Here is a 27,635-nt window from a genome sequence, read left to right as displayed (position 1 = left end):
CAGACGATGTTCTCTGACTATGCGCGGAGTCTCTGTCCATTCCTGTGTACTCGCCAGTCTCGGGAAGGGGGAGGTTGGTGACTCTGCAGATGATGGCGGCGGTACCGTGAGCCACCACGCGCGTACCTCGTTCTCTCTTCCCCCTCCCTAGCTGCCTCCGCGTGGGAGCAGCAGCCAGGAGGAGGCGGAGCTGACGCGAGCGGACCGGCGGCTTCAGGTCCCTCCTTCTTCCACCCTTTTTCCTCAATTCTTTCTCTTTCTTGCGCCTTCCTTTCGTCCTTCTGCACGTCTTGTGCTGCGCTGCTGCTGTTGCTGCCGCAGAAGGGAAGCGGCGGTGGCGCCGCCAGCTTCGTGCCCCACACCCGTGCCCTTCGCTCTCCCTGAAACAGTCTAGAGCCGCCTGCAGCGCCTCCGATATCGGCCGTGGGGTTTCTCGCTCCGCCTCCCCCCCTCCCTCCCAGGAGCAGGTATGCGGGCGCTGAGGGGTGGCTGGAGGGAATGCGGGCCCGGTTTCTAAGAGCTGTTAGCGCGCAGGCGGTGCATGAGGGGTGTGTGTGTGTGCTTGGGCCTCCCCGCGGCGTTTCCGCTGCTTTCCGCGAGGCGAGAGGTGGCAGATCGTCTCTCGTTTCCCCCGGCGGTTTCCTTCTTCTCACTCTGATGCGGCGGGTGCTGCGGAGGGAGGCCGTGGGCCGGGCTGGTGTACATCCCACTCTCCCCTTAGTGGGGCAGACAAAGGGAGCGAGACAATGACGCTTCCTCAGTCCTTGTTGGGAGAGGAGCAGTGGGGGGCTGAGGGGAGCCGTGCGGCAGCCAGTGCCGAACATGATTCAGGGGTTTGTGAGAGGCTCCGGCGCGACGGGGAGTGCCCTGGGCTCTGCGTTTCCGGCTTGGCACCCCCTCCTATTGTGCTCCTTAGCCTAGAAGCCTCCGGGTCTTCTGTGTTCCGGTGTCCGGGGGGCGCGGCTGAAACGTGCCACGCTTTGAGCACTTGGCGGTGCCTTCCCTTTTGTCTGACTCATTGAGCTGGATTTAATTATCATTGGGAAATACCTGGTTTTGATCCGTGTTCTTCGCATTTACTTCGTGTTTTTGCTTCACGCTGTTAGACGTATATCTGAAACATCCTTGCTGTTTGTCTTTTGGGTTGGGTTTTTTTGTGATCTGTTTTCTAGCGGAAGATATTCAAATAAATATTTATTTAACCAGCTAGTTTAGCCCCATCGCTGACTCAATTACAAGGTTTTATTATTGATTTAAAATTAGTTTGTATTTCTATTCTCTTTATTATATTAAGTATTAGGATAACTTTAAGAGTATTTATTATGCACTTCGGGAAGTGCATAAGCGTTAGGATTCAGTTGTAGTTTATTGGGAGTGCACTGGGTGTGCAAGTGCTTAGTTCTATTGAATATTTGAATAATCTCAATATCTGCCATTATTAAAGTTGACTATGCTTCAGCTTAGTTCTAATTTGAAACTAAAAAGATGTCTTAGTTATGGGACTTTAATAATAATAACAAAGTATTTATGTTCCCCTTTTAGTTTAGCTGGGTAAATTTGCCAGTAGCTGTGAAGGTCAGTGATGTAAATTACTGTTTGAGTTAACATGCTGAATAAAATAGCTCTTTTTTTATAATAGGAGGTCAGGGTTAAACATGGACATCTCTGGGGGTTAAGACTTTCCTCTTTTGGGGATAGAAGAGATCTTTATATTTTTTGCAAAGGTTTGGTTGTAACCACCCAACCAAAAGGTTGAGGGATGTATTTGTAAGGCTGTGAGAGAGTAATCATCTCTTAAGTCTCTGATCATAGCTAGTTGTTTTCTGTTCTTGCTGTGAAATAGAGATTAAAATGTCTGTCTGAGATGACTGCCTCATGATGCTGCATTTTCTTGATTGAATTTAAGTATCTGCACTCCCTTTTTTTTTTTCTAGGGGAAAAAAGCTGTAGTCATGTTAATTGAATTTCATATTTTCCTCTTGCAGTGGGTGTATACTCGGCTGCTTCAGTTTTGTGGGTTGTTGGAGTTGGTAGCCTTCAGAGATATAAATAGAAGCTGATTTCAGAGGCTCCTGTTGACAAGGTTTTGTGTCTGAGCCTTTAGGTTAGCCTGTCACACTGCACCCTTGTGATGGGTGGAAGCTAATGTGCTCACCCATGTGACCCAAGTTTCTGAGAAGTTCAGGAAAGCAGATATATGATGGTATTAGCTAGTTTTCCAGTGAAATAGAACTCAACTTGTAAGACCTTAGCTAGTTACTGATCTTAGTAAAAAAGCTTGTAGGGAAAAATTGGAGAAGTCTGTAATCAATCTCTTCTGAAAACTTCACTTTCACTGTTGCTTCAAAAGATTAAATGGCATGTTTTAGTGGCCTGGTTAGTAGATTAAATTCTGGGAAATGTATTACAACCTAGGCAAGTGACACCTGGACTTTAAAGATTGTGAAAAAGCACAATTTCTTAAGCATTGGATAACAACTTGCTCTTTTAATTAGGGGGTATGTATTTCAAGTACTGAAAGACTGTGCTGACAAAGGAGCCATGAAGAGTCTTGTTTGTAATATGTTAATACTAGCATTAATACCTAAAGCTAAACTTAGTAAGTGGTGAAACATGCTAATTTGAAAGTGGAGCAAGTCAACTGAGATTGATAGCACTTGGAGCTTACCTGCATAATAAGGGCAGAAGTAGTCTTTATTGTAGCTCTATGTTATTACAGTGAGAATATTTTTTAGGTCTTGGATTTTTCTGTTGCTTCCATTGACTGGTGTTTGGCTGTAAAACTGCAATTTATTGAGAGGTATGTCAGAAAGTGTGAGTGTTTACTTTGTAGTACTGAAACAAAGGTATAAATCGTTGAAGTCCCATGACCACAAGCAGGCAAGCAGATTAATTTTACTCTTTTCTCCTGCTATTGATTTACTTTGATCCTAGAAGTTTAGATTAACTAGACAAATGCTGCTGTCAATTACAGTTATCATACTGTTGAGATATATGGTTACAGCTTGCAGTGTGGTTTTTTTTTAAGCTATAGAAAGTATTTATTTATACACTAGAGTTTAACTAGCATTTGGTGTGTTTGAGGTCTCCTGAGCATCAGCAGACAAGTGTCCCTTATTGTGGCTGCCCTTAAAGAGGAAGGCAGTAATTTAGAGTTCTCACTAAAATGTCTCCAAGCCCCATAGGCAGTACTTACATTTGTCCTGGTTCTGGCTAGGATAGAGTTAATTTCACAAGGAGCCAGGACAGGTGAGCCAAGCTGGCCAGGGGGCTATTCCATACCATGTGATGTCATGCTCACCATAAAAGGGGGCTAGTCGGGCAGGGGCGGGTTCAGAGTGACTCCTGGATGGGTTGAGTATTCCCTTGGGCCTCCATTGGGTAAATTGCTTTCTGTTATCACCCATTGTGAATATCTGTTATTAGTACTGTTGCTGATTGTTTCCCTCTCCCTTGCTGTCCCAGGAAACTGCCCTTATCCCAACCCTTGAGGCTTTGCCGTTGTTCTTCCCATTCTCCTCCCCATCCCGCCAGGGGAGGGGTGAGCGAGTGACCATGTGGTGCTCAGCTGCCTGCTGGGGCTAAACCATGACAGTCCTTTTTGAAGCCCAATGTGGGGCTTGAGGGCTTGTGATAACGACAGATCTGACCCAAGTGTGTTAAAACAAAATTATTATAAGCATTTATAATGTTATTGAAACAGTTGCTGGTCACAATGATGTTCTGTTTGGTCCCATGGCTCTGGTTTGTAAACCTGTGTTTACTCTATGTAATCCCTGCAGCACTGTTTATCACCTCTGGGGGAGGGGTTCATATTCTCATATTGTTGTATTGTGTGGTAATGACTTATGATAAGATATCATCGATGGTCATGAGCCTAAGCTGGTACTCATATGTAGCATTTCTGTCATGCCCGTACCTCAGTCAATATTTTTCAGAATTGATTAATAATTGGACCCAATCTATGGGGAAGACAGAAGGGGATACCTTCTCGCACTCTTTCGCCTTCCCTTTTCCCTTTTGGCTGGTTACAACAATTTTTGAGAATTTTGAATGCCCTTGGAATGTTCAGGCCAGTATATTCCTATTGCTAGGTCTCCTGAATGCGTTTCCAAGTCCTGTTCAGGGGTAGCAAAAATTGTTTTAAGAATACCACCCAGGGATCTTCCCTGAGGCTGAATAGTCAGGGCTGGCATGGCATGTGGGAGAGTATGGGCGGGTATCTAGAGACCTTTTCACCCCCAATGCTTTGGAGCTTCACTCCCAAACAACTGCAAGATGCTGATAAAGTGGTAGAATATTTGAAAGGAAAAATGCTGTGGCTATTCCAAGGAGACACAACTTACTGCACTGTGCTGGGCCCTCGCCATGATCTGTTGAACACTGCTTGATAGTAGACAGCACCATCCAGGAGGGGAGAGAGCAGACCCACAGGCACTGTAGCCGAGCCAAAAGACCAACCCATACCAGTATCAGTTGCCCCTATACACAAAAAGAAATACACAAGGAAATCGGTTCACTTAATGAAGGATGATGATGAACCAGGACCATCACGAGAACAAGAAGAGCCAGAACCAGAGGTAATCACCCAATCCCTGTCCCCGAGTGAGCTGCGAGATATGCGGAAAGATTTCATCTGCCTTCCAGGGGAGCATGTTATTACCTGGCTGCTCCGATGCTGGGATAACGGGGCCAGTAGCCTGGAACTGGAGGGCAGGGAGGCCAAGCAGCTGGGATCCTTGTCTAGGGAAGGGGGCATAGAAAAGGCAATTGGGAAGAAGGCACAGGCCTTCAGCCTCTGGAGGCTTCACTGAGGGTATCCTTTCAGGGAAGATGTCGTATGTCGGCCAGGCAAGTGGACCACCATGGAGAGAGGTATCCAGTACCTGAGGGAATTAGCTGTGCGGGAGATGGTTTATTAGGACCTGGACAATGTGCAGTTGCCCACAGAACCCGCTCACCCTTCAACAGTCCCATGTGGCCAGTGCAGAAGTCCAATGGAGAGTGGAGGCTGACAGTAGACTATCGTGGCCTGAATGAAGTCACACCACCCATGAGTGCTGCCGTGCCAGACATGCTGGAACTTCAATATGAACTGGAGTCAAAGGCAGCCAGATGGTATGCCACAACTGATATAGCTAATGCATTTTTCTCGATCCCTTTGGCAGCAGAGTGCAGGCCACAGTTTGCCTTCACTTGGAGGGACGTCCAGTACACCTGGAATCGACTGCCCCAGGGGTGGAAACACAGCCCCACCATTTGCCATGGACTGATCCAGGCTGCCCTGGAAAAGGGTGAAGCCCCAGAGCACCTGCAATACATTGATGACATCATTGTATGGGGCATCACAACAGAAGAAGTCTCTGAGAAAGGGAAGAAAATCCAAATCCTGCTGCAGGCTGGCTTTGCCATAAAATGAAGTAAGGTGAAGGGGCCTGCGCAGGAAATCCAATTTTTAGGAATAAGGTGGCATGATGGGCGTCCTCAGATCCCCATGGACATTATCAACAAAATAGCAGCCATGTCTCCACCAACCAACAAAAAGGAGACACAGGCCTTCTTAGGTGTTGTGGGTTTCTGGAGAATGCACATTCCGAATTACAGTTTGATAGTAAGCCCTCTCTACCACGTAACCCGGAAGAAGAATGATTTCAAATGGGGCCCTGAGCAACGACAAGCTTTTGAACAAATTAAACAAGAAATAGTTCATGTAGTAGCACCTGGTCCAGCCTGGGCAGGACCAGATGTGAAAAATGTGCTCTACACTGCAGCCGGGGAGAATGGCCCTACCTGGAGTCTCTGGCAGAAAGCACCAGGGGAGACTCAAGGTCGACCCCTGGGGTTTTGGAGTCGGGGGTACAGAGGATCCGAGGCTTGCTACACTCCAACGGAAAAGGAGATATTGGCAGCCTATGAAGGGGTTCGAGCTGCTTCAGAGGTGATTGGCACTGAAGCACAGCTCCTCCTGGCACCCTGACTGCCAGTGCTGGGTTGGGTGTTCAAAGAGAGGATCCCCTCTACACATCATGCAACCAATGCTACGTGGAGTGAGTTGCACTGATCACACAGAGGGCTCAAATAGGAAACCCCAATCGTCCAGGAATTCTGGAAGTGATCACAGACTGGCCAGAAGGCAAAGATTTCAGAATGTCGCCAGAGGAGGAGGTGACACGTGCTGAAGAGGCCCCACCGTATAATAAACTACCAGAAGATGAGAAACCATATGCCCTCTTCACTGATGGGTCCTGTCGCATCGTGGGAAAGCATCGAAGGTGGAAGGCCGCTGTATGGAGTCCTACACGGCGAGTTGCGGAAGCTGCAGAAGGAGAAGGTGAATCGAGCCAGTTTGCAGAGGTGAAAGCCATCCAGCTGGCTTTAGACATTGCTGAAAGAGAAATGTGGCCGATGCTGTACCTCTGTACTGACTCATGGATGGTGGCCAATGCCCTGTGGGGGTGGTTACAGCAGTGGAAGCAGAGCAACTGGCAGCGTAGAGGCAAACCCATCTGGGCTGCCCCATTGTGGCAAGATATTGCTACTGAGCTAGAGAAGGTGGTCGTAAAGGTACGTCATGTAGTTGCCCACATACCCAAAGTTCGGGCCACTGAGGAACATCAGAACAACCAGCAGGTAGATCAGGCTGCCAAGATTGAAGTGGCTCAGGTGGATTTGGACTGGCAGCATAAGGGCGAATTATTTCTAGCTCTTTGGGCTCATGGCACCTCAGGCCATCAAGGAAGAGATGTGACATATAGATGGGCTCGTGATCGAGGGGTGGACTTGACCATGGATGCCATCTCACAGGTCATCCATCAATGTGAAATATGCGCTGCAATCAAGCAAGCCAAGCAGGTAAAGCCTCTCTTGTATGGAGGATGATGGTTGAAATATAAATATGGGGAGGCCTGGCAGATTGATTACATCACACTCCCACAAACCCGCCAAGGCAAGCGTTATGTTCTTACAATGGTGGAAGTAACCACTGGGTGGCTGGAAACATATCCTGTGCCCCATGCCACTGCCCAGAACACTGTCCTGGGTCTTGAAAAGCAAGTCCTGTGGTGACATGGCACCCAGAGAGAATTGAGTCAGACAACGGGACTCATTTTCGGAACAACCTCATAGACACCTGGGCCAAAGATCATGGCATTGAGTGGGTGTATCAAATCCCCTATCATGCACCAGCCTCTGGGAAAATTGAAAGGTACAATGGACTGCTAAATTCTACCCTGAGAGCAATGGGTGGTGGGACCCTCAAGCACTGGGACACACATTAAGCAAAGGCCACCTGGTTAGTTAACTCTAGGGGATCTGCCAATCGAGCTGGCCCTGCCCAATCAAAATTTCCACATCCTGTAGAAGGGGATAAAGTTCCTCTAGTGCGCATGAAAAATATGTTGGGGAAGACAGCCTGGGTTATCCCTGCTTCAGGCAAAGGCAAACCCATCTGTGGGATTGCTTTTGCTCAGGGACCAGGGTGCACTTGATGGGTGATGAGAAAAGATGGGGAAGTCCGGTGTGTACCCCAAGGGGATCTGATTTTTGGGTGAGAATAGCCGGTAAATTAAATTGCATGATGTTAATAGCGATATACTGTATCAATGGTATGACCATAAGAATCAACCCAAATTAATGAAGGATGGACTTCGAAACTGAACAAAGTGTCACGATGATGGAACTAGACCTGACTTCAGCAACTGGTGCCCAGGAACTTCATTGAAAATCACATCTTCAATGCGCAGACTGCGAGCACGGACCGTGCCAGATACATCGGCTGTGAAGACTCCGGATGCAGCGTGCAACAATCCAGCAGCACACACCATTGCTCCTGCCTTGAGAGACTGTAATGGCAGATGGAACCCAAAACCATGGACTAAATGAACTCAAGGGACATTTTAGAACGATGGCCCATAGACTAAGGGACTGATATCTGTGTATGATCTGGGCATGATGTAGATGATATAGAATAAGGGGTGGATAATGTCCTGGTTCTGGCTAGGATAGAGTTAATTTTCACAAGGAGCCAGGACAGGTGAGCCAAGCTGGCCAGGGGGCTATTCCATACCATGTGACATCATGCTGATCATAAAAGGGGGCTAGTCAGGGAGGGGTGTGATTGGTGTTGCTCCTAGACAGGTGGTTGGATTGGTAAATTGTTCTCTGTTATCACCCATTGTGTATATTCCGTTATCAGCACTGTTGTTGATTGTTTCCCTCTCCCTTGCTGTCCCAGGAAACTGTCCTTATCCCAATCCTCGAGGCTTTGCCTTTGTTTTTCCCATTCTCCTCCCCATCCTGCCGGGGGAGGGGTAAGCGAGCAGCCGGGTGGTGCTCAGCTGCAAGCTAATTTTTTGGAGGGCAAGTGCAATATTCTTATGTGTCTTCAATTTGTAGTAGACTGCTTGATGACTGTATTACAGTTTTTTTGCATTGGGAACTAAGGATTTGGTCATTATATGAGTTTTTTTACTAGTCTTGTTTTGCAGAGATTAACCACCAGTGAAGGTGAAGTATGTATTTTTATTCCGTGCTTCAGCAGTTGGTGGCAGAGATGCGGGTTAGCATTATCTAACTCTGCGAGGTGCAGAAGTCTGCCTATATCCTTAAGACAAAAGATTTAACTGGCTTTTTGGAAATGTATAGGCTGTGTAAATGGATGTATTCAGCAGTCTAAAATGGCTTTTATTTTTCTTAGAGTAAAATCTGGTCTAAGCTTATTTCATAAATGCTTTTTGATCATCTGTTTTGAGGGCCTGTTGTACACATGTTGTTGCCAGTTACTATTCAGTATTGGACTTCATATGCAATTTAAGCAGAGTTAAAGGTCTTGTTATGGAAACTTCTCCTAAACATATAAAATATAGTTTTAAAAGGACTGTTGCCCATACTTCAGTGATTTTTGTTCTGTTTAACAAATGTGTTGTGAAAGTATGAACTGCGAATAATGGGATTAGCATCAGAATGATGCAAGATCAACATTACTGAAAAACTGCAGTTCTTTCTTTGGAGTCTGCAAAGATAAGCTATGCTAATTACCAGAATTGTTTAGTAGACCCAGACTTGGTCTTGCTTATTCTACCCATCTAGCTGTGGGTTTTTTCTACCCTGTAAGTGCTCAGAGGTTGGTAATAAAGTTTTTGTTGGCTGTTGAATTCAATTTGGTTGCGACATGCATGCACAGCTCAGTGTCGGACAAGTATATTACTTCTCAGTATTACTATGTGTTTGCATAGCAAGGTTGGGGGGGAGGGGGTGGGCAGGCTACAGAGGTGGCTCCTGTGAGAAGCTGCTAAAAGCTTCCCCTATGTCTGATAGAGCCAATGCCAGCTGCCTCCAAGATGGACCTACTGCTGGCCAAAGCTGAGCCAATTGGTGATGGTGGTAGCACCTCTGTGATAACATATTTAAGAAGGGGGAAAAAAAACCCTGTGCAACAGCACCCAGAAGAGAGGATTGAGAATATGGGAGAGGAACAACTCTGCAGACACCAAGGTCAGTGAAGAAGGAGGGGGAGGAGGGACTCAAGGCGCCTGAGCAGAGATCCCCCTGCAGCCTGTTGTGAAGACCATGGTGGGGCAGGCTGTCCCCTTGCAGCCCATGGAGGCTGATGGTGGAACAGATATCAACCTGCAGCCAATGGAGGACCCCACACTGGAGCAGGTAGATGCACCTGAAGGAGGCTGTGACCCTGTGGGAAGCCTGCGCTGGGGCAGGCTCCTGGCAGGATCTGTGACCCCATGGAGAGAGGAACCCATGCTGGAGCAGGTTTGCTGGCAGGAATTGTTACCTTGTGGGGGACCTACGCTGGAGTCAGTTCCTGAAGGATTGCACTGTGTGGAAAGGACTCACGTTGGAGCAGTTCATGAAGAACTGTAGCCTGTGGGAAGGACTCACGTTGGAGAAGTTCATGGAGGACTGACTCCTGTGGGTGGGATCTCATGCTGCAGCAGGGGAAGAGTGTGAGGAGGAAGGAGTGGCAGAGTCAATGTGTGATGAACTGACTGCAACCCCTATTCCCAGTGCTGCTCAGAGGGAGGAGGTAGAGAAACCGGGAGTGAAGTTGAGCCCAGGAAGAAGGGAGGGGTAGGGGGAAGGTGTTTTTTAAGATTTGATTTTATTTCTCATCATCCTACTCTGATTTGATTGCTAATAAATTAATTTCCCTGAGTTGAGTCTGTTTTGCCTGTGATGGTAATTGGTGAGTGATTTTTTTTTTTAATTTTTTTCTTTCCGTGTCCTTTTCTTGACCCATGAGTGTTTTGTCATATTTTCCTCTACTTCTCTAGTTGAGAAGGGAGAGTGATAGAGTGGCTTGGTGGGCACCTAGTGTCCAGCCAAGGTCAACCCATTACGCTATGATAACACTTTTTGCTTCTTAGAGATTCATAATGATGTTGCTTATCAATGCAATTGAAGTACTGAATTATGTATTAACATCCATATAGCCATCTTTAAAAATGCTGATACCACTTTTTGTGGGCAAGGTAAGCAGACATAATTTAATTCTATAACCCTGTAATTGATTTTGGTGAAATGCCAGTTACTAATGCAGTTCTTGGTTTTATTTACAGCATTGAAATGGCTCAGGAGACAAACCAGACCCCAGGGCCCATGCTGTGTAGTACAGGATGTGGATTCTATGGAAATCCTAGGACAAATGGGATGTGTTCTGTTTGCTACAAAGAGCATCTTCAGCGACAGCAGAATAGTGGTAGAATCAGCCCAATGGGTAAAGGTTTGAGTCTTTATTTTTTTGTGTGTCTTGAAAGTATAATGTATAGGTGATGAGAGGAATCACAGAATTTATTTTCAGGATATCTTCCAATAGCTACATACTATAAATATCAAAAGGAATAATACTTTAAATCACAGTAAAAATAAAAATGCATTTTTGTGTAATATATTCTGGCCAACTTGTTGAGCCTTAATCTGCATTTCTACTTACCCTCTGCTATAAATGTGTTCTTACACAATCTCTGTATTTTGGTCATTAACAATATAATCTGTCTTTTAATTAAGAAGATGCAGTAGGATGAGGAATGATTGGAAACAGTTCATAAATGTATGCAAAACTACTTGCTAAACTTGTATTTTGCGCTTTGCTTATAACTAACTTCTCAAATTATAGGGACAGCTAGTGGTTCAAACAGTCCTACCTCAGACTCTGCATCTGTACAGAGAGCAGACACTAGCTTAAGCAACTGTGAAGGTACTGCTAGTAGCACATCTGAAAAATCAAGGTAAGATCATAGAATCATTTGGGTTGGAAAAGACCCTTAAGATCAAGTCCAACCATAAACCTAACACTGTCAAGTCCACCACTAAACCATGTCCCTAAGCGCCATGTCTACACAGTCTTTTAAATGCCTCCAGGGATGGTGACTCCACCACTTCCCTGCACAGCCTGTTCCAATGCTTGACAACCTTTTCGGTCAAGAAATTTTTCCTAATATCCAACCTAAACCTCCCCTGGTGCAAATTGAAGCCATTTCCTCTTGTCCTGTTGCTTGTTACTTGAGAGAAGAGACTGACACCCACCTTGCTACAACCTCCTTTCAAGTAGTTGTAGAAAGCAATAAGCCTCCTTTTCTCCAGGCTAAACAACCCTAGTTCCCTCAGCTGCTCCTCATAAGACTTGCTCTCTAGACCCTTTACCAGATCAAGGTATTATTTTGAGGTTTGAATAAACTGTTAGTGTATAGCAAGTTAAAGTAACATTGCAGTAACCTTGCCCTATTACAGTGAGTTTCTGCAGAGGAAAAAGGGGCAGTGCACCTGACTACTTTATGAATCTTTATAAATGAGAACTAATTAGTGTTTGGTGTTGGACTACTGCATTTACAAGAATACTTCTGGTTTATCTGGGAAAATACTTGCTACCGATTGCATAGTTTCTTCTAGGGAAAAGAGACAGTAGAAGTAAAGATCAGGAACGTGTATCAATAATAACTGATCAGGTAGTCTATTGATGGATTTTGACAGTTTAAGCTCTTATTATGAACTCGAAGCTAATGTAATTACCCATTTCATTGTACATAAACAGAAATGTGCCTGTTGCCACTTTGCCTGTAATGCAGCAAATGACAGAAATGAGCATTTCAAGAGAGGAAAAAGTATCAACGAAAACAGAGACCGAGCCAGGTATGTTTGCAGAGTAACACTGGCTACAACTGACTTAACAGAAACTGACAATTTATTTACTTTTTCTCAAGTAGGCATATCCCTTTGTGGTGATGGTCTTGAGGAATTGTTAATTATGAATGCTTCTGAAGTATTAGTACCCTCAGAATCAAGCAAAATGCCTAGTGCCAGAACATAGTTTTCAGACACTTGTTCAATTTTAGGAGATAACTTGATACTTGAGCATTTTGGCTATCAAACCTTCATTTTTAAAAGACACTTGAACATCTTGTGCCCAGATACAATTTAATTTTGAAGTCAGATTTTATACAGAAATCAACACTAGCAGTACAGTTCCTGCTGACTTGTGGCAATCAAAATGGTTTGTTGCATTTGAAGAACAGAGTTCTTAATAAATTCCATTCTACAGAAGGATGAGAGTGGGGGAGAAGGGAATACTTGATTTAAAATACTAACAAAGACTACTAAAGGTTCTTGGACTAATTGAGTAATCAGTAGATATATCCACAGAACAAGGTTTTGGTTATAGAATACTTACGGCATTAATTGCTTAGTGAGACTGTTCAATTTAAGTTTTACTCCTGTTCAGGAAGGTTGTAGCTGTAGTACTTTGAAGTGTAAAGTATTTCTTGGTGGGAGATGGGGAGGGACTGCTTCCCTAACTACTAGTGAGTGATTGAATTCATGTTTTACTTTATAGCAGTTTATTCAAATAGGTATCTTAATGTACTTGTTTGATATCTATAAGTATTGACACTTGTTAATTTAACAGTTCTGAAATAGCCTTAAAACATTAAAAGATGATGTTTAATAGGAAAATCTCTTCACTACAACTGAAGATAAAATGACTTTTATTTGAAAATGAGTGGAAAATTCTAGAAGGTACCACTCAGTACTATATATGATGCAAAGATGCATTTTTGTCAATGACTGCTGTTACAGCTGATAGTTAATTGCTCAGTGTTTGTACACAGATTTTTACTATTTTAAGTTAAGTTAAAAATTATGACATGAACTAAATTACAGTTGCTTTTACTATATTCTTTTTTGGTTATGTGAAAGTCTCCTCAGTTCGTACATGTTTCAGCTTCTTATAACTTATGTTATCTGAAGAGGCTTATTATATGTAACTTGGAAATTTATACTTTGTTACAATATTTATAAACCCATATTGTCTTTTTATGGGTTGCTACCTGAAAAAGTGACAAGCAGGAAAGAAATACATAAAATGGTTGTAGTGGTCAAGTAATAGCTGAATTTTATTAAAACTGCCAATAGGGATTTGTTGTTTTGCCAACTGTAAAAGGCAATCTTCTGTTTCTGTTGACTCCATATCCATTTTCTCATAACAAGGCAACTAAATGGTAGTGTCACACAGCACTCTTTAGTGATTAGAAGGAGGGGGGAAATCCCTAAAAGCAACTCAAAATAATAATCTTGCAGGTCGAAACCAGTCAAAGCTCTGTTAAAGCTTGTGTAGAAGTCATTGGGAAAACTGCTATAGAATTTAAACTTTTGGAAAAAACTGTCTATAATTGTCTTCCTTAATACGTATCCATAAATTCTTGAAACAATCTTCAGCTGCTCTAAAAGTAAAAGTTAATCAAGTTGGGGACAGATTTTAGCACAGAATAGTGTCCTTATATACTATTCTTACATTACAAAGGGTTTATGGGACATTTAAGATATACCAACTGTTTGCTGTATTCACTAGTACATTGATCCTGTGTCTTGCAGTCAAGAAAAGCTGGCCTCAACTTTTTATAAATCCCTATTGTGTTTGGGCTAGTTCCATTTTTTTTTTTATTCTAGCAGCATCCAATATGTGCTGGTTCCTCTTGAGGAGGAGCTGAAACAATAGTAGAGTAGATAATTCATGTCACCTCATAACAACAAAGCTAATACTTTCTATGAGATGTAATTCTGTAAGATAATGCCTGTCATGATGTTGTTAATGAAAAGACTGTTTAGTTTCATGTGTAGTCTCACCCTGGCTATTGAATTTCATAACTGTCTATCAGATGATAGGCCAGGAACAAACAATGTAGCCTTCAAGCAAAGTAGGTTGTCTGTCTGTTTGTTTGGGGTTTTTTGGTTTTGGTGGTGGTTTGTTGGGTTTTTTTTATTAAATGTCTTCAGCACTATGAAGGCTCATTCTCTTCTGCAAGCCAGAAAGTTCTAAATAGTTAGGTCTGGACAATTGTCTTTAAGTCTGTGGACTAAAAGTATACTTTCTTGCTGTTGGGATTTAAGCATCTGATTCTAGAACGTTCTGAAGCTGACAAAAATGAAGCTTAACAGGCTTGGTTTTTCTTCTGTTTTTCCCAGGTTGAGGTTGTAACCTGGATTCTCATTCAGAACAAATCAGGTCTGAAGGCAATTAATCATACCTTAACATTTGAAGGAAGAAAGGCATGACAGATGTAACTGGTCTAGTTAGTTGTAATTTAGATGTCTAACATGCTATATTTTGTTGTAACTTGTAATTTCTTAGTTCAACTTTCTTGCTTGTTGTAGTTTTTGTAATTGAATTGTGGTGTATGTTCAGTCTGGTTGCTTATCTGATGAACTGTTCACAAGTCAGTGAAGTATAAAGACCTTTATATCAAAACTCTAATTCATAATTAGGCATTAGTTATATCATGCATTTTATAGGCTTTTGATATGCTTCTATACTTTTTAATTAAGGATTGAATTCTAGCCCAGTCTTGACCAAAGTCAGAATATACCTGAAGCATACTAGACATATTCTTATATTTGTGATATTTTTTTCCCCATGCTAATTTACAGGAATTAAGGTTTATTTGATTCCCCCCCCTCCATTTATCTAACTCTCTTTCTACATTTCTTGTGTTGATTATTACATCAGAGCAATACCATTACCAAGTTGGTGAGGCATAGTAGAGGCTTAGCAGGTTTTTAAGTGGCAATAAAACATCCATACAAGAGAGCTGACTTGCATATTGAGCACTAAAACCAAACTGTTCTGAAAACAAGTATGTTTAATCATATTGTAACAAGTCATAGCATATTTTTAGCTATTTTTTTTGCTTTTGTGGGTCGCTACCTTTCTGAATGAGTCTCCCATCGGGTCTGTCAGTGTTTCCAGACTTAATTAGTATCAGCATGCATATCAAAAACTTTATTTTTCTTAACCCTGTAATAGCTTTGTTTTAGGGAGCAGTGTGGTGAGTTATCACTCTGAAGCCACAGCTGTGGAATAGTGCTGCCTGTAAAGAAAGTGAACTGGAACTTGAAATGCGTATGGTCTTATATAAAATAAGTGTTAAAAAAATCTTCCCCAAATATTGTTAGTCTTATTCCATCCATGTTGTAGATTACCCTTTCCTTTCCTGGAAGTTGACATTTAATAAAATTCATGAGATGGTTAGCTCACTTGTCTTTTGGCTCTGTACAAAGCCAATAAGAGGAGTTATTTTAATTTTAAATGCCACAGCTGTCCTATATGCAGGTTGAGACCCTGTTATGGGTTGCCCTCGCTTATGTCATAGATAAAACCAGTAGCTATGATATCTGCAACACACACTGTATATATTTTGAGTAAGATGCTGAATAGACAGCTATCTTATGAGATATTGAAGGTTCAAGATAAATAGATTATATGGCTTGGTTCTTGTTTTAATAACTGATTCTGATTTGTTTTCAAACATGGCTATATTATTTAACTGTGAGTGCTATCTGTAGACAGTTCCTTTGTGACTATCAATAAAATCATCAGATATATCAACATTCAAAATTTTCTTTCCATTTCCCATGTCTGCTGTAGCTTGAGTAGATGTCCCCAATTGAAACAATTCTGAAATTGAACTAATAATCTCTAAGTCTTGAAGCTGTCTACCTTGAAAAATAAGACTGAGGACTTAAACAGTGGTATCTGTTATATTGATGTAAGAGTAAAAATATTCAGTGTGCCTGTTAGTTGAGCATGCGGGAGATTAGTTACATACTGCAGAATAGTTTTATCCCAGTTCTTTGGCATCAAATTAAAAATGCAATTTATTCTTTAGCCTTTTATCATGGGCACCTAGATCAGCATAGCAATTGCAGTTTCTGAAGAATAAAATATTCGTTTTCAAGCTTGATTAAAACATAGTAAATACTGCCCATCTTATTTTCAATGACTCAAACTATATACAAGTCAGTTGTGTTAATGTGCAGTGTAAGGATTATGTAATCTGTAGTATAGTCTTCAGTTCTGGTACTGCAGAATTGCAGTATGTCTTTCTGATGACTTTTGGGTGTTCTCTGTCCATTACCTTTATTACTACTTCTGTTTTAATTTTCCTGGTTCTTCCATGGTGGGAGTTGGGGATTACCTTCATGTAAAAGTAGTTAGAATGCTTAAAACCAAATATTTTTTTTTATGCTCTCAAGAATTTCACTCTTCACTGGCATGCTTACTGCTTCCTAGTACTGTGGAAGTCAATGTGGTTTGTTACACTGCTAGGGACTTATTTTGGATATTTGGGGGGGTGGGGGTGGGTTATAGAGGAAGCTTCTAAAAGCCTTCTTGGTATTACTTTGGTAGCCCTTTCTGGTTGCTGGGAGGTGTAGTGGGTTGACCTTGGCTGACACCCAGCTGTTCTCTCACTCCTCAGCAAGACAGGGGAAGAAAATAAGATTGAAAAGCTCATGGGTTGAGATAAGGACAGTGAGATTGCCTACCAATTACAGTCACAGGCAAAACAGACTCAACTGGGGGAAAATTAATTTATTGCCAATTAAAAAAAAAATGGAGTGGGATGGTAAGAAACAAAGACAAAACTAAAAATGCCTTCCTCTCCCATCTCCTTCCCATGCTCGGCTTCACTCCTTTATTCCAGACTCTTCTACCTCCTCCCTCTATTCTGTGTGACACAGGAGGAAAGGATGGTTGCAGTCAGTTCATAACAGTGCCTTTCTGCTGTTCCTCCTTGCACTTTTTCCCTGCTCCAGTGTGGGTTCCTCCCACAGGATACAGACCTTCATAAACTGCTCCAGCTGTATTGGTTTATGTAAGGAAAAGCGCTGTCAGTTCTAAAAGTGTAATTACAGTGGTTATTACTTTTTCAGAAGTCTGAGTCACTGTGGCTTTAAATACTTTGGGGTCAGAGTAGCATTGTTCTTCCTGTTTGTAGGACCTTTCTGTGTACAGGTTGAACAGCTGTCATGCTGTGGCTTGTGACTTCTTCCAATCATCAGTGACCTTGCTGTTCCCCCTCTGTCTGCTTTAAAGATGCATCTTATCTTCAGACCGAGTGAAGTAAATCTTCCCAAATTTACAATGTAACACTTGTATTTGTGCTTTTTTTTTTTTCCCAGACACTACTTGTACTAGGATTATGTTGGTCTTTATCCTAGCAGAATTATGATCATAGAATGGTTTGGGTTGGAAGAGACCTTTAAAGGTATCTAGTCCAACCCCCCTGCAATAAGTAGGGACATCTTCAACTAGATCAGGTTGCTCAAAGCCCTGTCCAGCCTGACCTTGAACATTTCCAGGGAATGGAGCATCTAGAACATCTCTGGGCAACCTGTTCCAGTACCTCACCACCCTCACAATAAAAAATTTTCTTCCTTGTATCTAGTCTGAATCTACTTTCTTTTAGTTTAAAACCATTACCCCTTGTCCAATCGCTACAGGCCTTACTAAAAAGTCTGTCCCCATCTTTCTTATAAGCCCCCCTTAAGTATTAAAAGGCCACAGTAAGGTCTCCCCAGAGCCTTCTCTTCTCCAAGCTGAACAACCCCAACTCTCTCAGCCTTTCCTCATAGGAGAGGTGTTCCAGCCCTCTGATCATTTTTGTGACCCTCCTCTGGACCTGCTCCAACAGGTCCATGTCTGTCTTGTACTGGGGACCCTAAAGCTGGATGCGGTACTCCAGGTGGGGTCTCACGAGAGCCGAGTAGAGGGGGAGAATCATCTCCCTTGACCTGCTGGTCACGCTTCTTTTGATGCAGCCCAGGATACAGTTGGCTTTTTTGGCTGTGAGTGCACATTGCTGGCTTATGTCCAGTTTTTCAACCACCAGTACTCCCAAGTCCTTCTCAGGGCTGCTCTCAATCCCTTTATCCTTCAGCCTGTATTGATACCAGGGGTTGCCCCAACCCAGGTGCAGGGACCTTGCACTTGGCCTTGTTGAACCTCAAAGGTTCATATGGGCCCACTTCTCAAGCTTGTTTAGGTCACTCTGAATGGTATCCCCTGTGCCTGTTTTGTTCCTGATGGTACACTGCATTTTACAATGCCTGTGGTTAAACTTATTGTTATCTTTATTAATAAAAATTAAAAAATCATGCCCAGTTCTGAAAACTTCTTTTGCTCCTGAGTTCTTCAAACTTGTAGCAGGAGAACTGGTCTTGTAAGTTCATTAAAGTGAAACAAACCTCATCTGGTAACCTGAGCTGATAGTTGGCAAGAGAAATAACCATGGTGATGGAGAGGGCTACATGCCAACAGGAACTCTATTAAGGCAATAAAGCATGTTCTGGTGGTAAAAGGCTTTTTTTTTTTCTTTTTTTTTTTTTATATGAATAGGGTGGTTGGTACTGAGGAAGCAGGTCTGCAGGTAACAGTAACAACCATTTTTCCTACCATTGTTTCAGCTTTTGTCTAGTGATTTATTCCATGGCAATCACTTAGAGTACTTTGCCTGATGATTAACACAGTATGATTTCTGGCATAAAATTAATTTAATATACTGAGGAATGGCATTGTAGCTGCCCAGTTAGATTTGGCTTGTATGCTAGAGGGAGCCTTTTGGAACAAGCAATTGTCAGGTCTGTATCTGATGAATTTGGCTCCTACTGTCATGCTAGAACAACTAAAACTTATTTCATTTGAGACACAGTTTGAAAAAGGGTTTTTTCCTCTGATGTATGAGCTTTAGTTAAAGGGTGTTGTCACTGTTCTAGCTGTTAATCAGAAGCTACTTTGAGGACTTCATTATTGAAACTCATTATTAGATTTAACTCTGCTGGCATAAAAGTGGGAGGATACCTCCTTTGTGTAGGTGTTATCTGTGTAGAGTAACAAATTGAACACTCTGGTTCTGATCTAGGGGGCCCTGCCCAATCCCCTTGTCTTGGGACCTTTTAGTTGCCCCTTTCTGCATGTTATCTGATTTTTTCCTTTTTGGAATGTATTTTAGTTGTGGGGGAAAGATCCTGTTTGGCAGCTCTTTTGGGAAATGGGCATTTGCACTTAGGATTATTATCATTGCTTTCTAGTTCCCACGTTGCTGGTTGTGGCAGTGAACACTATTCAGTTTATTTATATGGAGGAGGAAGTAAACTTGTAGTAGTTAGTACCATCTTCCCTTAGATGGATTTGTTTTTAATATCTTTGTTTTGTGACGTAGAATGGTCTACTAGACTATCTCTTTGCCTTGATGGTTCAGTGAGCTCAAATCAGGTCACTGCTGCACTTGCACTGCTTCTTGTGAGGTTCATCATCCATTGGTTTGGGTGGTTCCTGCTGTAGTACTTTCTATAACATGTAACTCAAATCCCAGATCACAGCAGTTTAAAGGTATATCCGTTACAATCTCTACCCTTGGTCCCTTTTATACCAGGCCACAGGGTTTAACATTACAATGAACTCCTCCCCTTGCTCCTGCTCTGATTTGGATTTATCCACAGACCGCAGTACCTTAGAGGTGTACCTGCTTCAAGTGGAGCCTTATCTATGAGCCACAGTCTCTTCAGGGTATACCTGCTGCAGCATAAACTTATCTACAGCCATAGATGCTTTGAGGTGTACCTTCTCCAGAATGGACTTATCCTTGGGCCACAACCTCTTCAGAGGTATACCTGCTGTGTCATGGACATACCCACAACCACACATGCTTTGGGGTGTCCTGCTGCCATGTGGACTCATCCACAGGTCACAGTCCCTTCAACTTGTTCACATAGGTGTTCTAGCCTGTCCAGTACAGCAGCACAGGAACAGCAGTGATACCTTGGCCATCTGCCAGCCCACATGCATGGTCATTGCTATTATCAAAATGTTTCTGGGTACAACAGAGTAAGATGATAAGCAGTACAGCAAAAGCAAAATGCAGCTACTACCAAGCATTAGACTCTAATATACATACAGTAAGGCAAGCAAGCCCCATGGCAAGCACAGGAGCCTGCCAATTAATAGATAAACATTAATAAGAGCTATAGATTCGATCTGGAATGTACCAGTTGAATCTGTTATCTTGAGCCCCACGGTGGATGCCAAAAAGGACTGTTGTAGTTTAACCCTGGCTGGCAACTAAGCACCACACACCCACTCGCTTACTCCCCCCACAATGGGATGGGGGAGAGAATCAGAAGGTTCCCTTTTTCCATCTGCCATGGCTTACAACTAGCACTTCATTCTAAACAGACTGGCAATATAACAAATCTAGAAGGAACTTGACCATGCTTCTTGGTTTGGGAGATGCTTAGTCAATTTCTTAATGCCATAGCTCATGCCTGTCAGCTAAGGTGTGTGGTATCCAACAGGCTTACACTATGGTGTTTTTTTGGTTTGTGGTTTTTTGTTTGTTTTTGTCACAGGCTCTCAACTAGATTATCTGATACTGAACACTACTTTCCTTGGGGTTTAAAGGATTTCTAGATTATTCATCTAGAAAATATTAATTGTTAAGACAAAGGATTTGTTTTCCTTAATTAAAAAGAAGCAGCAGCTATGGAAACTACTCTGAAAAGTATTAATAGCAGTAATGATTGTAGTGCTCTACTTCTGCTTTTTACCAATAGCATGCTTAAGTATAAAACATTATATATCCAAGACTGGATGGTATTGTTATCCTCAGACTTAGCAAAATAGTGTTGACACTGAACTCTTCACACTTTCTAGAAAAATCTATAGAATATGTAAAAAAAAAAGTTAGTAAAGAGTTTGAGTTGTTCCTTAGGACTGTTTACAGTTATAAAACTGTATAAAAAAAAATACTGGTTTACTGTATAAAACTTTTGGGGTACAAGCACTGGAAATTCCTTGTTACCTCTGAAAGTTTGTCACTTCTGAATCTTGTTAACAATCTGAAATATGAACTACTGACTAGAGGCTCTCAACTTCTACAGTGAATTGTGAAATGAGGCTTGGATCTGTGAGGCTTTGTTAGTAGTAATAGGCATATGAACATAATATCTGCTCTTCTAAAATTTTATTTGTGTTAATATTAAGATAATAAGTAGTGAACTATAAGGAGTTCATGATGTCTGGAAAAATTACTTTTTACAGAATGCAATGCTTACTGATCTAAAATGATCTCAACTAAGAAATCCTGTTTGTGTGCATAAAGCTGGTTACAAATGAGTCCTTTAAGCCTATGTTCTCAATCATTGATTCTGGAGTGTATTTTATAGTTTGCTTGCTAACTTTTAAAACAATAGATGTAATCATACAACTAGGTGTTCAGGAAAACTGAACAGGAACAGACTCCTTAGGTTGTATGTGTTAAAGTTTGTATACAAACATATCTCCCTTAACTTTCCTCTGCACTAATTTGATTATAAAATAATTTCAAAAACAACTGATGAAAAATTTAATTTTTCAAAGAAAACTAACTGATCCACAGAAGTTCACAGAAGGACCCATTTTTATCCTGCAGAGAACTTGAGTAAAATGTGACTACAATTTGACCAAAAGTTTGTGACAAAGGCAGTTGAAAAATAAGTCACTTTGACTCTACCTGCATGATCATCTTGATCATTAAGGTTGAATATAATACAAGGATACAGATATCCGATGTAAATATGTACTTTTTTTTTTCTTTGAATTACTGAAAAAAGTGTCTGAAACAAGCTCTTCTGAGCAGTGTGGTTTGTAGTAGTATGCTTGATCTTGATGTTTCACAGAATCAGTGATTTGAAGCTCAAGAATGTTAGCTGCTGCTCTGGTTGACTCTGAGGTTTTAGATCATCTGACTTGGCAAGTATAGTGTCAGAGTAACTCAGTACTATGACAAAGCATTACTGTAAATGTCACTTGTTTCTAAAATATGTTCCTATTGACTGTTTTCCACAACTGTCCCCTCTGTTCAACAACTTTAACTGTGACAATAACAATATTGTCTTGGATTAATTTAAACTAGATCATATGACTTTTAATGTTGTGTGTACATGGAACTTCTGGAGTGCTTTCCAAGCCTTTATACCTATACAGGTGATAACACTAGGTATCCTGTATTTTGTAGATGATGAAACAGTGGGGAAAACTTGATTGCTTTCTGTAGAGATAAAAGGGAAGTTAATAAATACCTATTCTACTTAGTACTTCAGACAATAAACTTCAGGGTCTTAGTAGAGGGGAATTAACTGTTAATAAATACAAGCATGCTACTGAGTACCTAGTAAAGTCAACCAAAGGGGGGAAAAAAAAAATAACCTTTACTACTTTTGCTTGCTTTAACAGTTGTTACTCAACCAAGCCCATCAGTTTCTCAACCTAGTACTTCACAGAGTGAAGAGAAAGCTTCTGAACTGCCTAAACCAAAGAAGAACAGATGTTTCATGTGCAGAAAGAAGGTTGGCCTTACAGGTATGAGAGAACTTTGTCAATATTGAACAGATATATATGATTAGTTGCATCTTAGTAGATTAATGGCTACACATATTTCAACAAACTTAAACTTGCTTGCTGTTTCAAAATCCATAATGTTAGATCCCTTAATAGAGTTGATATTTGGAAATATTTTTTATTTATTCTGTTCATTAAAATAGATGCACATACCCCCTTTGTACTGACTAAGCCCTTAATTTATAGCTTGCTTACGTCAAAAGTTTCCTAGTGATGTTGCTTTTCCTTTTCTTTGTACAGGATTTGATTGCCGATGTGGAAACTTATTTTGTGGACTTCACCGTTATTCTGACACGCATAACTGCCCGTATGATTACAAAGCAGAAGCTGCAGCAAAAATCAGGAAAGAGAATCCAGTTGTGGTGGCTGAAAAAATCCAGAGAATATAAACTAGCCTACTTGTGAAAAGACTTATTTGTTTTATTTTAATATACCCTAGGAAAGCATTAAAGAGAAGATGCATGTCCATTTTTCTTGTTCTCAAAAGTTTTAATTTTTTCCTTGTCTGTCTTAATGATATTTCAGAATGTTTGGGTACTTGTTACAGGCAGAATTTAATAGATACAGCCCTTGAAAATGTATATGCTCTCCTCAAAATATAATTGGATGATCAGAACCTGCACAGGAATACACATGCACAGTGGACAGGCTCTAGTTCACATGTGCCAAACATATGTATACTATCTGCATGTTTGCAGCAGATCTGCCTTTTGGGATGTTCAGAGTGTATAACGCTAGCCAAAGTCTATTTGTCTGTTTGGGAGAAGGATATATCAGAAAGGTTGGCGGTCTGCTTCTATCACTTCAAATCTTGTTCTACTTTTAGTTCTTGCACTCCATTGTTTTCCAGCAGAATGTAAGCCATGTAGAGGGCTCTACCTTCTAGTAAGATGAGTGTTGGTGCCATATTTAATAAAGTCATCTAAAAATTGCAATGGGAAAAAATCAGACATATATGAGAAGAAAACTATTTTGGAACAGATTACATTAACTTTAGAATCATGAAAATACTTTCCCAAAGGAAATGTCCTGTTAAAACTTAAGAACTGGCCTGCAACAGTTGTCTGCTTTTCCCTGCATAGCTAAAAATGTTGTGTAGCACAATGTTGTCCTAAGATTGGCTTACAAAACAAAAGCTACATAGTGTGGATTTTTTTTAAGACATACAACAGCAGCTCTATGAAAGTGACACATGCATCCGTGTAAGTTGCAGAAGTATTTGAGCAGTTTATTCATGTACTTCTTAACTTAAGTGTGTTCTGGGTTCAAAAGAATATTAAGAGCTCTTTATAATTTAAATAAAGTTTTAAATGTAACAACTGCATGTGCAACAACTGGGTATGGAAAACCATACCAAACATGACTACTGTAGACTTAAGTGTGAGCTGGAACCACTCTTGGAGGGCTGCTTTATCACTTTTAATTGTACTTGGGTGTAGGGCTGTAGTGTTCTTGGGTGTATTGCATGGGCTCCGTTATCTACAGCTTTGTATAATAACTAGAAAGGGCAGTACAGATCACTGATGCTTGTCTGGCAATATCACTTCTGTGTTTATAATGGAAGGGCTTTTTGTGATGTATGAAAGCTGTGGGGTTTTTTATATAATCAACTATAGTGTCAACTAGTGTAGTAATGCCTCTTCTCATCTGTAAATAGTTGTGTATGTATGCAAGATGCTACTTCTGTCTTTTATTGCTGTGTTCAGTCTTAGTTTAGTTCACAATTAAAAGCATCAGGCTTTTGCTTTAACTTCAATTTAGTTAGCAGATATGGAAACATGTACAGATAGTTCATAATTAGGTATTGCACATAATCACACTATCCAGCATCTATGCTCTGTGGTATTATGTAAATAAAAAAACCCCTCATGTACAGAAGGAAATACTTTTTGTGATAGTTGATTGGTTTTAGTTACTGCTGTAACTTGAAAGTGGCCCTGTAGAAGGTTGGAGTACAAAGCTAGTACTAGGTCTATATGGATGTGTTTAAACAAAAAACCTAACCTCCCTATTTCTTATTTTGACATAACTTGTTTAACATGGCTTGTTGAGGTCAGAAAAGCATGAACAGCTGGAATACAGGTAACTACTTGATGACCAAAGATGTCAGCAAAAAACATGTTTAAAGGGAATGAAAGAAATATTAGCAGTGAAATTTAAATATTTAATGGTTTGTTGGGGGATGTGTGGGTCATGTTGGGGTTTTTTTGGGAGTGTTTTTGTGTTCTTCATTGTTTTGGTTTTGTTTCAGTTTTTTCTCTTTTTGCCTACAAAAGTTACTTCCAGTGGATCTCATTCAATACAGCCAATATACTGACTATGTTTTGTTCAAATCTTCACCAGCACGCCTGGGCAGAGTTGTCAGGGTCTCTATCCAAGTATGCATGTCACATATGCTAGACTTACCCTTCCCAAGGAAAAACAAAAGTACAGAGCACACAACACAAGTTGACTTGGAAGAAGGAAACAACAGGGAAACACTGGTGAAGTACTTCAAGGAGTACTAGCTAGCAAGTCAGTTTTATCAGAGGCCCAACTGAAATGTCTCTATGCAAATGCACTGTAGCATGGGGAATAAACAAGAGGAGCTGGAGCTGGGCACACCTGCAGGGATATGATCTTATTGGTATTGCTGAGAGGTAGTGGGATGGCTCCTATGACTGGAGTGTTGGGATGGAAAGGTACAGGCTCTTTAGGAAGGGCAGTTGGGAGAGACCGGGGGGAGGGGGGGTTTGCCCTCTATGTCAGTGACTAGCTGGAGTGCATGGAGCTCCACCTGGGGATGGATGAGGATTAAAGGGAGGGCTGGGGACATTATAGTGGGGGTCTGCTACAGGCCACTTGACCAGGAAGATGGAGTGGATGAGGCCCTCTAGAAGCAGATAGGAGCAGCCTCACATTCACAAGCCCTGATCCTCCTGAGAGACTTCAATCACGGTGATATCCACTGGAGGGACAACAGAGCAGGGCATAAGCAATTCAGGAGGATCCTAGAATGCATTAATAACTTCCTTCTCCAAGTGATAGAGGAGCCAATGAGGAGAGGTACCATGTTGCACCTTGTTCTCACCAACAAGGAGGGCCTGGTAGGGGATGTGAAGCTCAAGGGCAGCCTTGGCTGCAGTGACCACGACATGGTGGAATTCAAGATCCTCAGGGCGGCAAGGAGGGTGTGCAGCAAGCTCACTACCCTGGACTTCAGGAGAGCAGACTTTGGCCTCTTCAGGGACCTGCTTGGTAGAATACCATGGGACAAAGTCCTGGAAGGAAGAGGGGCCCAAGACAGCTGGCTAATATTCAAGGATCACCTCCTCCAAGCTCAGGAGCGATGCATCCCAACAAAGAGAAAGTCAAGCAAAAACACCAAGAGGCCCCCATGGATGAACAAGGAGCTCCTGGGCAAAGTCAGACAAAAAAAGGAAGCCTGCAGAGGGTGGAAGCAAGGGCAGGTAGCCTGGGAGGAATACAGAGAAACTGTCCAAGCAGCCAGGGATGAGGTTAGGAAAGGCAAAGCCCTGATAGAAATTAGTCTGGCCAGGGATGTCAAGGACAACAAGAAAAGCTTCTATAGGTATGTTACTGAGAAAGGAGGACAAGAGAAAATGTGGGTCCCCTCCAGAATGAAATGGGTGACCTGGTAACCCAGGATATGGAGAAGGCTGAGGTACTCAACAACTTCTTTGCCTCAGTCTTCACTGGCAAGTGCTTGAGCCACGCTGCCCAGGTTACAGAAGGCAGGGACTGGGAGAATGAAGAACTGCCCACTGTAGGAGAAGATCAGGTTTGAGAATATCTAAGGAACCTGAAGGTGCACAAGTCCATGGGACCTGATGAGTTGCATCCGCGGGTCTTGATGGAACTGGCGGATGAAGTGGCCAGGCCACTCTCCATCATATTTGAGAAGTCCTGGCAGTCTGGCGAAGTTCCCACCGACTGGAAGAGGGGAAACATAACCCCCATTTTTAAGAAGGGAAAAAAGGAAGACCCAGGGAACTACAGGCCGGTCAGTCCCACCTCCGTGCCTGGCAAGATTATAGAGCAGACCCTCCTGGAGACTATGCTCAGGCACATGGAAAATAAGGAGGTGATTGGTGACAGCCAACACGGCCTCACTAAGGGCAAATCCTGCCTGACAAACTTGGTGGCCTTCTATGATGGGGGGACAGCGTTGGTGGATAAGGGAAGAGTGACATACGTCATCTACCTGGCCTTGTGCAAGGCATTTGACAGTGTCCCACACAACATCCTTGTCTCTAAATTGGAGAGACATGGATTCGATGGATGGACCACTCGGTGGATGACGAATTGGCTGGATGGTCGCACTCAAAGACTTGTGGTCAACGGCTCAATGTCCAAGTGGAGATCAGTGACGAATGGTGTTCCTCAGGGGTGGGTACTGGGACCGGCACTGTTCAACATCTTTGTCGGCGACATGGACAGTGGGATTGAGTGCACCCTCAGCAAGTTTGCCGACGACACCAAGCTGTGTGGTGTGGTCGACATGCTGGAGGGAAGGGATGCCGTCCAGAGGGACCTGGAGAGGTGGACCCGTGGGAACCGCCTGAAGTTCAACAAGGCCAAGTGCCAGGTCCTGCACGTGGGTCAGGGCAATCCCAAGCACGACTATAGGCTGGGCGAGGAATGGATTGAAAGGACCCCGAGGAGAAGGACTTGGGGCTGTTGATTGATGAGAAGCTCAACATGAGCCGGCAGTGTGCACTTGCAGCCCAGAGAGCCAACCGTGTCCTGGGCTGCATCAAAAGTGGTGTGACCAGCAGGTCGAGGGAGGTTATCCTGCCCCTCTACTCCATTCTTGTGAGACCCCACCTGGAGTACTGCGTCCAGCTCTGGGGACAAGAAAGACATGGAGCTGTTGGAGCGATTCCAGAGGAGGGCCACGAAGCTGATTGGAGGGCTG

At 42.3% G+C, this 27,635-nt stretch overlaps 1 protein-coding gene across 4 annotated transcripts; it reads left to right on the top strand.

Annotated features, from left to right (window-relative positions):
* LOC142599200 (AN1-type zinc finger protein 5-like) lies at window positions 1-24,600 on the top strand. 4 transcript variants are annotated; one of them, XM_075739118.1, is made up of 6 exons: window positions 1-467; window positions 10,572-10,735; window positions 11,129-11,240; window positions 12,044-12,141; window positions 22,553-22,678; window positions 22,958-24,600. In XM_075739118.1, the coding sequence occupies exons 2-6, from the start codon at window positions 10,579-10,581 to the stop codon at window positions 23,104-23,106; spliced, it is 642 nt and encodes a 213-aa protein (XP_075595233.1). In that variant the 5' UTR covers window positions 1-467; window positions 10,572-10,578; the 3' UTR covers window positions 23,107-24,600. The 4 variants fall into 4 exon arrangements, with proteins under 4 accessions (XP_075595233.1, XP_075595234.1, XP_075595235.1 ...); XM_075739119.1 differs by having other exon boundaries at window positions 4-467; window positions 10,572-10,729; XM_075739120.1 differs by lacking the exon at window positions 1-467 and adding an exon at window positions 10,470-10,484.
* The last annotated feature ends 3,035 nt before the right edge of the window (window positions 24,601-27,635 follow it).

This window comes from Balearica regulorum, chromosome W (genome assembly GCF_011004875.1).
Source record: "Balearica regulorum gibbericeps isolate bBalReg1 chromosome W, bBalReg1.pri, whole genome shotgun sequence".
NCBI lineage: Eukaryota > Metazoa > Chordata > Aves > Gruiformes > Gruidae > Balearica > Balearica regulorum.
The sequence above is the reverse complement of the archived record's forward strand: the minus strand, read 5'-3'. Positions and strand labels throughout refer to the sequence as shown.

Bases quoted from the DNA above. Each gene is read 5' to 3' on its own strand.
- LOC142599200 (XM_075739117.1), top strand. From the start codon at position 10,534: ATGCCAGTTACTAATGCAGTTCTTGGTTTTATTTACAGCATTGAAATG. The intron at 10,730-11,128 runs GTAAAGGTTTGA...CTCAAATTATAG, and splicing joins TGGTAGAATCAGCCCAATGG to GGACAGCTAGTGGTTCAAAC. The intron at 22,679-22,957 runs GTATGAGAGAAC...TTCTTTGTACAG, and splicing joins AAAGAAGGTTGGCCTTACAG to GATTTGATTGCCGATGTGGA.